A 14,109-nucleotide genomic window follows, 5' to 3' on the forward strand; every position below is an offset into this window, starting at 1 on the left:
GGTGAATGCAAGCAGGCTTCTTGCAGAGACGACAGAGCGCTCCTGCCCCCTGCTGGAAGGTTGTGTTACTTCAGTTCAGTTCAGTTAGTTCAGCGGGTCAGGTCGTGTCCAACTCTTTGCAACCCCATGGACTGCAGCACACAGGCCTCCCTGTCCATCACCAACTCCTGGAGCTTGCTCAAACTCATGTCCATTGACCCAGTGATGCTATCAAACCATCTCATCCTCTGTTGTCCCCTTTCCTCCTGCCGTCAATCTTTCCCAGCATCACGGTCTTTTCCAAGGAGTCAGTTCTTTGCATCAGGTGGCCAAAGTTTTGAAGTTGCAGCTTCAGCATCAGTCGTTCCAATGGATATTCAGGACTGATCTCCCTTAGGATGTACTGATTGGATCTTCTTGCAGTCCAAGGGACTCTCAAGAGTTCTCCAACACCACAGTTCAAAAGCATCAGTTCTTTGGCGCTCAGCTTTCTTAATAGTCCAACTCTCACATCCATACATGACTACTAGAAGAACCATAGCTTTGACTAGATGGACCTTTGTTGGCAAAACAATGTCTGTGCTTTTGAATATGCTATCTAGGTTGGTCATAACTTTCCTTCCAAGGCATAAGTGTCTTTTAATTTCATGGCTGCAGTCACTGTCTGCAGTGATTTTGGAGCCCAAAAGAATAAAGTCAGCCACTGTGTCCCCATCTATTTGCAATGAAGTGATGGGACCAGATGCCATGATCTTCGTTTTCTGAATGTTGAGCTTTAAGCCAACTTTTTCACTCTCCTCTTTCACTTTCATCAAGAGGCTTTTTAGCTCCTCTTCACTTTCTGCCATAAGGGTGGTGTCATCTGCATATCTGAGGTTATTGATATTTCTCCCAGCAATCTTGATTCCAGCTTGTGCTTCTTCCAGTCCGGCATTCCTCATGATGTACTCTGCATATAAGGTAAATAAGCAGGGTGACAGTATCAGCCTTGACGTACTCCTCTCCCTGTTTAGAACCAATCTGTTTTTCCATGTCCAGTTCTAACTGTTGCTTCCTGACCTGCATACAGATTTCTCCAGAGGCACGTCAGGTAGTCTGGTATTCCCATCTCTAAGAATTTTCCAGAGTGTGTTGTGGTCCACACAGTCAAAGGCTTTGGCATAGTCAATAAAGTAAGAAGTAGATATTTTTCTGGAACTCTCTTGCTTTTTTGATGATCCAACATATGTTGGCAGTTTGGTCTCTGGTTCCTCTGCCTTTTCTAAATCCAGCTTAAACATCTGGAAGTTCACAGTTCACGTACTGTTGAAGCCTGGCTTGGAGAATTTTGAGCATTACTTTATTAGTGTATGAGATGAGTGCAAATGTGTGGTAGTTTGAGCATTCTTTGGCATTGCCTTTCTTTGGGATTGGAATGAAAACTGATCTTTTCCAGTCCTGTGGCCGCTGCTGAGTTTTCCAGATTTGCTGGCATATTGAGTGCAGCACTTTCAAAGCATCATCTTTCAGGATTTGAAATAGCTCAACTGGAATTCCGTCATCTCGACTAGCTTTGTTCGTAGTGATGCTTCCTAAAGCCCACTTGACTTTGCATTCCAGAATGTCTGGCTTTAGGTTGGTGATCACACCATCATGATTATCTGGGTGATGAAGATCTTTCTTATATAGTTCTTCTGTGTATTCTTGCCACCTCCTCTTAATATCTTCTGCTCCTGTTAGGACCATACCATTTCTGTCCTTTATTGAGCCCATCTTTGCGTGAAATGTTCCCTTGGTATCTAATTTTGTTGAAGAGGTCTCTAGTCTTTCCCATTCTATTGTTTTCCTCTATTTCTTTGCACTGATCTCTGAGGAAGGCTTTCTTCTCTCTCCTTGCTATTCTTTGGAACTCAGCATTCAAATTCTGTTACAGGTCTTGGGCTCTTTGCAGTGAGGACAGAGCGCTCCTGCCCCCTGCTGGAAGCTTGTGCTTACTACTCCCAGGCCTTTTTTCATCGAAAACAGAGCGCTCCTGCCCCCTGCTGGACGCTTGTGTTTACTACACCCAGGCCTTCATTTGTTTCTTTCTTTCTTTCTTTTTTTTTTTTTTAAACCTTTTGCTCTCTTGCAGAATGAGGTCAATGCCATCAAATGGGATCCCTCTGGCATGTTGCTAGCCTCCTGCTCTGATGACATGACATTGAAGGTAAGGCTGCAAGGCCGGGCCGTGTGACCCTTGGTGACCCCGGGGGCTGTGTCTTCAGTCCCAGCGCTCCTCCTGCAGCTGACCATTGTGTTGTGAGCCCTCTCACTGCCTCTGTCGTTTTTTCTCTTTGCAAACGACATGCCGCTTGCCCCAGCAGTGAAGCCCTGTTTATCGGTCGAGGGTCCCGTGGAGCCTCCTTCCGTTCCCGAGGCCTTTCTCCCATCCGAGTACTAACTAGACCCGACCCGACCCTGCCTGGCTTCTGAGATCAGACCAGGGTAGTATGGATCCCCGTGGCCTTTCTGACAGGCGCCCCCTGGTGGTGAGCAGACGCCTCTGCCTGGGAAGCACCTGCCCCTTGTCAGCCACCCACCCTGCTGGACGTCAGCTTCCCAGGGACAGAGAAACCTCTCCAGTGCTTCTCCTGGTGGGAGAATCGGCCTTTGCTCACCATGTTCTCGTTGCATCCCCGTAGATCTGGAGTATGAAGCAGGACACGTGTGTCCACGATCTTCAGGCGCACAGCAAAGAGATATACACCATCAAGTGGAGTCCCACCGGGCCGGCCACCAGCAACCCCAACTCCAGCATCATGTTGGCGAGGTAAAGGGCAGACAGCCTGCACCCCAGTCTCGGTTCTCGAAAGCAGCCTTGGTGGCTGAGTTTGCTCCAGCCACGCGCTGGTAAAAGTCACTCATGTCCCGAAGAGACCAGGAGATGCTGTCAGTGTGGCTTGCAAAGGTGTTTATGCCCTCAGCTGCTAAAGAGTCTGCCTATAATGCTGGAGACTCGGGTTCAATCCCTGGGTTGGGAAGTTCCCCTGGAGATGGGAAAAGGCTACCGCACTCCAGTATTCTGGCCTGGAGAATCCCATGGACAGAGGAGCCTGGCGGGCTGCAGTCTGTGAGGTCGCAAAGAATTGGACACGAGTGAGTGACTCACATTCAAAGTTACTTAGAAACTAACTAACTCAAAGTAAACGGAGAGACGGCTCACTTTGAAAGGGCCGCGAGATAGAGGTTATCACGTGATGGCTAAGTTGAAATAAGGATGCTTTAAACCATGACGCTGGAGGGAGAAATTGCCTACATCCACTCTCCCAGCATTTTGCTCTGGTGAAGGTTTTTATTGTGACTGAAGAAAGGAAGCAATTTAGCTTGGACCTCAGGCTTGGTTGGGCTTCCCTGGTAGCCCAGTTGGTAAAGAATCTGCCTGCAACACAGGAGACGAGGTTCGATCCCTGCGTCAAGAAGATCTTCTGGAGAAGGGCAAGGCTACCCACTCCAGTATTCTTGGGCTTCCCTGATGGCTTAGGTGGTAAAGAATCCGCCTGCAATGTGGGAGACGTGGGTTTGATCCCTGGGTTGGGAAGATCCCCTGGAAAAGGGAAAGGCTACCCACTCCAGTATTCTGGCCTGAAGAATTCCATGAACTGTATAGTCCACGGGGTTGCAAAGAGTTGGACACGACTGAGTGACTTTCAGTTCATTTCACTTCACTTTGGGCTTGGTTTACTTGGCCCAACTCGGAGCTGCAGGTGGTGAGAATGTTGAATGGTGATAAAAGGTCCCCTGGCCGATACCAGATCCAGCCTAACCATTCATCCTGGCTGTCCCCAGCTTTTTTGGCACCAGGGACCAGTTTTATGGAAAATCACTTTTCCAAGGTTTAGAGGATGATTTGAACACACTATATTTATTGTGCCCTTTATTTCTGTTATGATTGCCTCTGCTTCACCTTGGATCATCAGGCATCAGGTCCCAGAGGATGGGGACCCCAGGTTTATGCAGTAAACCCCCTCAGACACCAGGATCAGATGCAGAGGACTAGTCAGTCAGTGACTCGCCAGAGGGGAGCAGAGTGGTTAGAAGTCCACAGAAGCTCATCACTGAGGCTGCATTCTGCAGACTTGTGTGTTCCAGGTCCTGGTCAGACCTCACGCAGGATACAGTGTGGCACTCCCAGGAGGATATTTTAGTAAGAACCTTGAGGCACACAAGCTAAAGAGATTCTAGGAGTGAACGTGGGGTACACTGAGGGTTCTGGAGACCATGATCCCACAAAGCGTAGATGTTTGTCTGGTCTGGGAAAGACAGGACTTGGGAGGAAGTGGCAGTGGGTTTTTTCCTGTGGAGTTGCAGAGAATCGGGTAGTGGGGAGAGTGGCCGGTGGCCCAGCCCTGCTGTAAATGAGGGGGAGACCCCTCCCCTTGTCTTTGTCACATAGCAGTGGGATGAACAGTCTGTTACTGAAAGTGCCTGACCCAAGGCCATCTCTCAGAAACCACAGAAAGGAATTCCTGCATCAGCTGAAAAGCTGATCCAGAAAACGGTGAGAGCTGTTACCTTCTTGGTGCATACCACTGTCCTGAAATCCACGTAAAGGTCTAGGAACAGATGTTATCTTTTTTTGTTTTGTTTTGTTCTGTTTAATGACTTGTAAGGTGCTTTTGAATCACATGGTACCCATGACGGCCGTAAGTGAGCTTCCTAGGCGCCAAGCATAAAGCGATGGATGTAAGTCCCAGAAGAGGAAGGAAATGCCTGGTGAAACAGGTTTATGGTGGATGGGCTTCCCAGGTGACCCTAGTGGTAAAGAAGCTGCCTGCCAATGCTGAAGACGTAAGAGACATGGGTCAGGAAGATCCCCTGGAGGAGAGCACGGCAACCCGCTGCAGTATTCTTGCCTGGAGAATCCCATGGACAGAGGAGCCTGGTGGGGCTGCCGTCCATGGGGTCGCAGAGTCAGGCATGAATGGGACAACTTGGCACGCATGCACGCACGCTCTTCTTTCAGATTTAGACGAAACTAAAATTTGCAGCTCCCGGGAGTGTGATTATATATTTGGATGCGATTATATTTTAATTCCTGTGGGATTAAAATTTGTGTTCGCTCACTTAGCCATTTCCCTGAATACGGCTCTCGGCTTTATTATTGGCTTTGTTTTACACTTGGCAGGGATACATGTGTTGTCAGTGGTGGGACCGTTTTAGCAAATGTAGCGAATACGTATCTTTTGTGTCTCAGAGAAGTGCAGAAATAAATGAGTGTGGCTGTCAATTTGTTGCCTTGATAATGGCACCCAAAAAGAGAAAGAGATTTATTGTGTGACTTTTTTTTTTTAATTTATTTATCTTAATTGAAAGAGAAAAACTTTACGATGTTGGGATGGTTTTTGGCATACCTCAGTATGAATCGGCCACAGGCATACATGTGCCCTCCCTGGACTGAGGCTGTGTGTTCCATGCGTGTTGAGTCACATTCTAGAAGAGAAAGAGGTACTCGCTTACGGTCTCTGAAATGTAAGGAAAGTCAGTCCCACTGTGAGAGCGGCGTCCTCGGGAGACCAGCAGGAACCTGCCGACAGCTCTGGTGACCTTTTTTGAACCCACGGGCGTCCACGGTGACCTTCTCTGTGTCTTTCCAGCGCCTCATTCGATTCTACCGTCCGACTCTGGGACGTCGAGCGGGGCGTGTGCATCCACACACTCACCAAGCACCAGGAACCCGTGTACAGCGTGGCCTTCAGCCCCGACGGGAAGTACTTGGCCAGCGGCTCCTTCGACAAGTGTGTGCACATCTGGAACACTCAGGTAAACCCCCTGCATTCCCACCGCCTGGGTCCCTCCCCAGCCCCACACCCAGTACAGTCAAGTTCTCAGTGACCCGTGGGCTTCCCTGGTGGCTCAGACGGTAAAGAATCCACCTGCATTGCGGGAGACCCGGGTTCGATCCCTGGGTTGGGAAGATTCTCCTGGAGAAGGGAATGGCAACCCACTCCAGTGTTGTAGCCTGGAGAATCCCATGGACAGAGGAGTCTGGTGGGCTACAGTCCGTAGGGTCGCCAAGAGTCGGACCGACTGAGTAACTGACACTTTGATTTCACTTTCTTGGTGACCACAGAACCTGAGTTTGCACTCAGGAACACCTTGCCTCAGACACGGACTAGACACATCCCCGGTTCCCCAGAGGGTCAGAAGCCCACCCAGCGCCATCTGCCCCGGGCTCTTTGTGGATGCTGGGTCGCCCCTGCCAGGGACTTGGGTTATTTTTTTTCTGAGTCCTTGGCAGGAAACCTGGCACCCACTGCCTTACATTGACAGCAGCAGACATTGTGTGTGGTCCCAGGATGGATGAAGTGGCCTTTTTTCAATCTGCCACCCCCTTGGTGTGCCCTGAGGCCAGGCAGACACTGATGAACATGCTTTCTCAAGGGAGGTAGTAATGGACGCCACGTTAGCCAGCCTGTGGCCGAGGCTGCAGCCTACTGAGACCTCGGGCTCCTCCTCTGCGGCCGCCTCACACAATCGTGCCTTCTTGGCAAACGAGATGCAACAGTGGCCCTAACGTGGAACCAGGCTGACGGCCGCCCATGTGTGTGCTTAGCTGCTCAGTGGTGTCCGACTCTTGCAACCTCATGGACTTATATTACGTAGCCTGCCAGGCTCCTCTGTCCATGGGATTCTCCAGGCAAAAATGGTGGTTAGGGTAGCCATTCCCTTCTCCAGGGGCATCTTCCTGACCGAGGGATCGAACTTGCATCACAGGAGGATGCTTGACTTTCAAAAAAATTGCCATCATTAGCCGGGTTCTGCCATCAGCAGCTCAGCAAATCATTTTACCCACCCTTTTTTTGTTCGTTTGTTTTTAAATCAGAGGATAATTGCTTTTTTTTTTACAGCTGATTTCTGCTGTACAGCAACGGAATCAGCCATAAGTAAATAAATGTCCCCTCCCTCTTGAACCTCCCTCTCCCGACCCGTCTTCAAGCCTCCAGATAACGGCAGAGCACCGAGCTGAGGTCCCTGTGCTGTACATATATAGCAGCTTCCCACATTTTGCATCCTTTTTTTCCCCCACTAAATCATAAAACTCTCTTGAGTCATTCTGAGGCTCCCTTGAACACTCAGTGAGACGGAAGCCTGGTTGAAATATAACCACATATCCGATCTTGCTGACTTTCTCCTTCTCCCGGGAGGCGTTAGCTCGGGCAGAAACCGTAGAGGCTGTCTCTCTTGGTGGGCAGCCAAGGGTCATTTAGGTACCCCCTGCCCCAACCCTATGGCCGTAGTTCTGAGTCACATGTTCCTGCAGCTGCCAGAGCCCCTTTAACTGAAAGTTCTATTAGCATCTGTGTCTTTGGAAGCTTCTGGGCTGACATCCCCAGGTGGGGTGGGATGGGGTGGCCTCACCAGTGTTTTGCCTCTTGAGTGACGACGCCCTTGCTTTGCAGAGCGGAAGTCTCGTCCACAGCTACCGAGGCACCGGGGGCATCTTTGAGGTGTGCTGGAATGCCCGGGGTGACAAAGTGGGCGCCAGTGCGTCAGACGGCTCCGTAAGCAGCACCCTGGGGTTTCCCCAGGCAGGAGAGGGGGCGGTGCAGGGAGGTGGGAGGGTTTGGGGAGGGTGGGGTCAAGAACAGTCCAGACCCCTGAGACCCACGTGGGCGTACTCCCAGGGCCGTGATGGGCCTCAGAGACACTTGTTGGTGAAGGAAGCATCTGGGCTGGGCAGTGCTCTGGGAGCAGACGGCTCTTCTCGCTTCCTGAATGATGTGTGTTTTTTTTCCCGGCGGAATTGGTGGTTCTCAGCTGCATCGATTACACCCCTGGAGACATTGGAGGTGTCTGGAGGCATTTGGGTTGTTAGTGCTTTTGGGGGGTGGTGGGTGGGGAGATGTTGGCACCTGGTGTGGAAACCAGGGCTGCTACTGGAAGTCTTAGGGTGCTTGGGACCTACCCCCCACAGCAGAGGAGTGACCCCCACATCACAGATGCTGAGGCTGAGCAACTTGGTCCACCCTTGGCTTCAACCTTTGCGCTCCCACCCGGACCCTCTGATGATGAAGGCCCAACTTTCCATTCAGCAGGTCTCCTGGGTCCCAGTAACCTTGTGTGGTCCCCTGAGGTGTCTAGCTTTCTGCACTTGGAATTGCCCTGAGATGTAGGGCAGGGTGCTGGCTGGCTGGCTGTCAGCCTGTGCCCCACCGCCCCCCACTAGATGTGTGCTAAGGCTTCAGTTGGCATTTGCTCCACTGTGTAGGGGTCTGGTCTGTTACACCCATCGACGGCCGTGGCCTGGGGTTGGTTGCTAATGATGTTTAGACACTCCGCTGTCCGCTAGAGCCGGTCTGATTGAACCCTCTGGACTGTGTGCGAATAAAACTTTATTTATAAACAAGTGGGCGGTGGGCCGGATTTGGTCCACAGGCCACGTGCTGTCCTGAGCTCTTAAGGGCATCTTGTGTTGCCTCTCAAGATAACAGGTGCTTTTCTCTCTCCTTTCAGGTGTGCGTGTTAGATCTGCGAAAGTAAACACACACAGAAAAAGTATTATAGGCATGAGAAGAGAATTCTAGCGGACCAGCAGTGGATGTGTGGGGTCATAGCACTATTCAGACACAATTCCGTCAGCTCCAAAACAGCACCAGCCTGACCTTAGGGAGTGTCCTTTGAGACCACGTCATCCCTGGCCATAGGAGTCTCTATTTTTTCTTTTTCCTTTTTCATAACCGTCACTGAGAAGTTTAAAATGGAAAACACACACGCAAGTCCTATCAAAGGGGGGGAAAAGGAATGGTTTCCACCCGGAACGTCCAGCCCCAGGGGAGCGCGAAGCCGCCAGCTTGACTTGGCGCATGGATTGGTTTCCATCCAGAACAGGCTCCGATGATTGAGAGGAATGAAAAAACGGGAAAGCCTGTGCCAAAACGAAGAGAAGAAAAAATGCTGTGATAAACCAAAAGGGGAGGAAAAACTCCTCCCGTCAATGGGTTGGGCTCCCCCCCCAAAAAAATTTGGACACTACAGTTAAAACTCTCACAAGGACGTTCGAAAGACCAGTTTGTATGGATGAAATGGGTACCTTTGTAATCCCAACAGTTTCTATTTTCTAGAACCTTTGTCCCCGTGGTTTTTCTGTGGGCTGGAATCCTGTCGTCTTGGTGGGTGGGGTGGAAGGGTGGGGGAGGCGGGCCAGGCCTTGGGTCCAAGGTGGAAACTGTTACTGGGTGTCTTGCTTCTTTGCTGTTGTTCCACCCACCAGAGAGACAGCCCCTCTCTCGGATGTGGTGAGTCTCTGATGACAGCTTTCTGCCTGCATCTTCCACCTCCCCTTCTCCCTCCCCCATCCCCCTCCCCCTCCCTCATAGTCGCCTCCCATTTTCCAGTCTCAAGGGCACTTTCCTTGCATAGTAAGTGCTTTATGTAAGAAGGCAGGGCAAGGGGGACTTTTTACAGGAGGGGGAAGAAGAAAAAAAAGTGACTTATAAGAGAAAGAGCCCAGAGTATTTTTGGAGAAGAAAAAAAGATATTTTTTATGTTAAAACAATTTTAAAATCGTAAAATGGCCGTTCAGACACGAGAGCTTTGTGTGATTCATATTTAACAACAAGAAAAAAAGAAACCTTTAGGAAGAGACGGTAGAGGGGTCCCTTCACTTTGAGCTTGGTGGAAGGCAGTGAGGGGACTCTGGGTGGAGAGCTCTGGGGTCAGCTTTGGGGCTGGTCTATGCGGCTGGAGAGGAAGACCCCAACCCCTTTTCTGCTCCAGGAAGACCTGGGCGTTTCTTTTTTCCGGTTGCATCGGACCGAAACAGTGGACAAGAGAGTGCCCTCAAACCCAAGAAGCGTTCCCAGAACCAGCATCACTGAAAGGGGGCCGTCGGAACCACCCCACTCCACAACACCAATGCCACCTCGTTTAAGACTAGGGGCCACCTGTGGGGGGACTCCCCCCTCCAAACCAGGAGCAGCTCGGCCAAGTCCCTCCAGGGCTGACCAACTGGAGGGGCCTCCGGGATCTCACTGGGTCTCACAGTGACACAAGTGATCGGGGAGAGGTTTTCAGTCCTGAGGGTGAATTAACAGAGGTAGGGCGTCAGTTCACAGGCCATCTTCACAATTTGCTTCCTCTGGCAGTAGGTCAGGAGAAATTGTCCTTTTTTTTTTAAGCAATGAATCTTTTTACTGTTTTTAAAAAAAAAAAAAAAAAAAATACTAAAACATGGCTTTGTGTGTCCCTAGGGGAGTTTTCCTTTCCCTTGGATCAAGTGATCTTTGTACTTTTAATGTCATGACCCCATGCCCACCCAGCTTGTAAATTAGCAGCAGGGCCTCTGGGCTTATCCATCTTCCACCCGGGGTGGGGCTGGCAGTGGGTAGGTTGCAGCCCTTTTGTGTTCCAGCAACCGGCCTGGATGGTATTCGGAGATTGGTGGTATCTGTCCATGCACCAAAAGCCAACGGTAAGGCATGGCTAGGCCTTTGTGCAGAAGCTGGATTGTCCCAGGAGCAGCCCCAAAGCCAGAGTGCATTCATCTCTCTCAGCTCATTATCTCCGTGGATCTGAGAGTTTTTCAAACCCCTCTGATAGCAGAAGACCAAAAGGCACTCTGCACAGGTTGGGTGTGTTCTTCAGGCTCTGCTATATCTAAACGTTTAACCTTTAAGAAGGTCAGTGTTCTATTGGAGTCTCCACTCCCACCTTGATAGCAGACGCCCTCGGGGGTCCACGGATAATCACTGCTCCCCCCACCCCCCAAAATGATTTAAGTTTGAGATGCAATTTGCAGAGGTCTAGTTGAACACCATCTGGGCCCCTCCCGGAGTGAAAACCTGTCGCTGTCCACACAGCATCAGCTGTCTGGGTTCCAGACGCGGTTTACGTTTGATGAGCCAAATGCTGCTGGAGGGTGGTGAAGGTGGGATTTGGTATGAAAGGCTCACGAGAGGATCGTCACGGGGCGGTCGGTATGCAGGGTCTCCCAGGTATTGATGGGGGCCTCCTGGTAAACCTGTACCAGGCTGGAAGTTGCCAGGTTGGAGCCACGGGGGCTGTAAGGCCAAGGACTGGATACTGGGCCTGGCGACGACCTGACGCTGCTGAGGAAGGCAGAACTGCCCATGTACCAGCGGGAAGAAGCCCCCGGGGTGGGGACCGCGAAGAGGAGGCAGCCGGCGCCCCTGGAAACCATGCCTGCCCTGAGTCACGCCCGCTACACCCTCTGCCAGTGCGCGGTGGGTGCATCGCTCCGTCCGTGCAAGCGGGTTTTAGACGTCGTGTAGAGCGCTTCGCAGTCCTCAGTGCGCAGATGGGACCTTGGTGCTGAAAGCAGAGAGTAACGCGCAGAAAAAACTCCGGAATCGTCCTCCGTGCGCGTGCGCACGCACACCTGGGGAAGCGCGTCCGATCCCACTCGACGGCTACAGAACCGCGATGTTCATTCACTTAGTCTTTCTGAAAAGACATCTCGGAGCCAAGTGAAGTGCACTTTGTCGGGAGTAAGGGTCTACTTTGTTCCGTGTTTTGTTTTTGTTTTTTTCTTTTTTTTCTTTGTTTTTTTTTAACCTTTCAGCCCACTTTTTTGTTTTGTTTTGTTTTTCCGATCGTGTTTCCCATCCAATGCAGAGTGTTTCCCTCCCGCCGCTCCCTGAGGTTTGTGAATGTCTGGCTTCTGCGGTTTTTATTGTCTGTGTCAGACGTACAGCCAGATGTCCTTCTGTCCACATCTTCCAGCTTCTGTTCCATCCACACGGGCCCCCTCCCCCCAACCCCGTTTCGTTCTCTCCACCTATCCCCCACCGCAACCTCCACCCTCACGTGCTCCCAGAAAGAGAATCACCGTGTGTGTGTGCGTGTGTGTGCGTGTGTGTGAGAGAGAGAGAGAGATGGCTCATTTGTTCCAAGAAAGAATCAACAGACCATATTCGGTTGTCTTGAATAAATTGCTCTATTTTGATAGAGAACTTTCCGCATGTGCTTTCTTGTTCGTCTGGCGCGGCATCTCCGGGGGTCCCGCGCTAACCTAACTCTGCTGCCTCAAGTCCCCAAGCTCTTTTTTTTTCTCCTGGAGAAATGGGCAGGGGCCGGGGCTGCTTTTACAACCGGTTGGTTGTAAACCAGATGAAGAGACCAGAGAGACTGCAGATGCATTCTGATGTGAAAGGCGAGCGTGCCCTTTTATTTTTTTTTTTTGGTGACTAGTTTCCTTCTCCTTACTTTGTTTCAGGCTGGCGGTTTTAGAAAAGTCGAAAAGCAGATGGATGTTCTCCTGTCTGCAGGCTTGGGTCGCTGGCAGTTTTGAGTTCCAGGATGAGTAATGAGTTAGAAGAACCTAAAGTCAGGGATGCCAGTGTCGGTGCAGACAGACACATGCAGATGGTGACCGGTTCCCTTTATGCCACTGTGATCAGTAAACAGAAGTGACGTGGTCGCTTTGAAGCGATGTTCCCCTGGTGATAGGCAGCGGGGAGCTGACACAGAGACAGCCAGACGGGCTGCATTTGGCCGTGCATGTGAGCCACCCCAAAGAGCCCCGTGTCCTCCAGCCACAAGCTGACCCTGCGTGGGAGTCACGCCAGACCTGGGCTGTTGCTTCTACCCCAGTGTTGCCCCAGGTTCTCTTTTTTTTGTAAGCCTTGCCAGTGCTTTCACATGGCGGATCTGGGGTGAATCTCTGAGCACTCCCGAGCCCTGCTGCTGAAGGGCCTGGGGTGACCCATGTCCCGAACCCCCCAGAGTGCACGTCGCAAGGCAGGACTTAACCACCAGTAAATGAGTGTGTTGGAACTCGGGCTTCCATAGCTGAAGCAACACGCTGGTAGCTCGGGCACAGCTTCAAGGAGGTCTCCGAGCTATGACGGAAACTGGGTTGAGACCAGATTGCCCAAGCTTTTACCTAGCTTTAATCTCTATGGAACCCTCTGCTGCAGTGATTCTAAAAATATTTGTCCGTTGAGAACCACCCCCCCCTTCCCCAGTTTGTTTTGGGAATCTGAGTTTCCGCTCACGGAGCAGAGAACTTTTTTGGCTTTTTTTAGGGGCCCACATCTGGGTGATGTTCCTAAAAGGTCTTCGAGGTGTTCATACTCACGGCGAGGGTTCTGTGCACCTGTGGGCACTGGTATTGGTCACTGTTGGTGTTGGGAGCCTGCAAATCACTAGTCTACATGCATGGGAAGGCATGGGCACCACATAGGGACCTTTACGAAAGACTCAGAATTGGGTGGAATTTTTGTTGTTTTTTCCCCAGCCTGGCTCCCTTTTTCTGCAAAGTGTCTTCATCCACGTGCAAGGTAAGCAAAGTTAAGATACAGGTCCACACGCAGAGCGGCATGGGAAGTCGAGGGGAGGGACACTCCACAGGGGTGGGGGCAGGCAGGGACTGTTAAAAGTGTTACCTGAACCTTGAAGTTAATAATACTCTGGAGCATGGGAGCTCCTATAAAGGGAAACACTTAAGCTTGAGGCGAGTTGCTGAGAGAAACTCCACCCAAACTATGATTGTGAATGAGGAGGTAGGGAATCTTTGCCATAGGCCAGTGAGTAGGCTCATTTAAACACTTTCCAAGGCTATGGTTTTTCCAGTGGTCATGTATGGATGTGAGAGTTGGACTGTAAAGAAAGCTGAGCACCGAGGAATTGATGCTTTTGAACTGTGGTGTTGGAGAAGACTTGAGAGTCCCTTGGACTGCAAGGAGATCAGTCTTGGGTATTCACTGAAAGGACTGATGTTGAAGCTGAAACTCCAATACTTTGGCCACCTGATGCAAAGAGCTGGCTCATTTGAAAAGACCCTGATGATGGGAAAGATTGAGGGCAGGAGGAGAAAGAAGATGAGATGGTTTGATGGCATCACAGACTCAATGGATATGGGTTTGGGTGGACCCTGGGAGTTGGTGATGGACAGGGAGGCCTGGTGTGCTCCTGGGGTTGCAAAGAGTCAGACACGACTGAGCAACTAAGTGAAACTCATGTCAGTGGATGTGAGTTTGAGTAAACTCCGGGAGTTAATGATGGACAGGGAGGCCTGGTGTGCTGCGGTCCGTGGGGTGGCAAAGAGTCGGACAAGACTGAGTGACTGAACTGAACTGAAAGTGAAACTGTTAGTTGCTAAAGTCATGTCTGACTCTGCTACCCCATGGACTGTGTGTAGCCCGCCAGGCT

The 14,109-nt window shown here is 50.9% G+C and overlaps 1 protein-coding gene across 2 annotated transcripts in view; it reads left to right on the forward strand.

The window, feature by feature from the left end:
- LOC128071005 (F-box-like/WD repeat-containing protein TBL1X) overlaps positions 1-11,852 on the forward strand; it is a 74,389-nt gene extending 62,537 nt beyond the window's left edge. For both annotated transcript variants that reach the window (XM_052664003.1, XM_052664004.1), the window contains 5 exons: positions 2,090-2,164; positions 2,640-2,767; positions 5,592-5,757; positions 7,398-7,499; positions 8,452-11,852. In XM_052664003.1, coding sequence (XP_052519963.1) covers positions 2,090-2,164; positions 2,640-2,767; positions 5,592-5,757; positions 7,398-7,499; positions 8,452-8,478 — 498 coding nt within the window. In that variant the 3' untranslated portion in view covers positions 8,479-11,852. The remainder of the gene's footprint in view (positions 1-2,089; positions 2,165-2,639; positions 2,768-5,591; positions 5,758-7,397; positions 7,500-8,451) is intronic.
- Positions 11,853-14,109: the final 2,257 nt, after the last annotated feature.

This window comes from Budorcas taxicolor, chromosome Y (assembly GCF_023091745.1).
Source record: "Budorcas taxicolor isolate Tak-1 chromosome Y, Takin1.1, whole genome shotgun sequence".
Lineage (NCBI taxonomy): Eukaryota > Metazoa > Chordata > Mammalia > Artiodactyla > Bovidae > Budorcas > Budorcas taxicolor.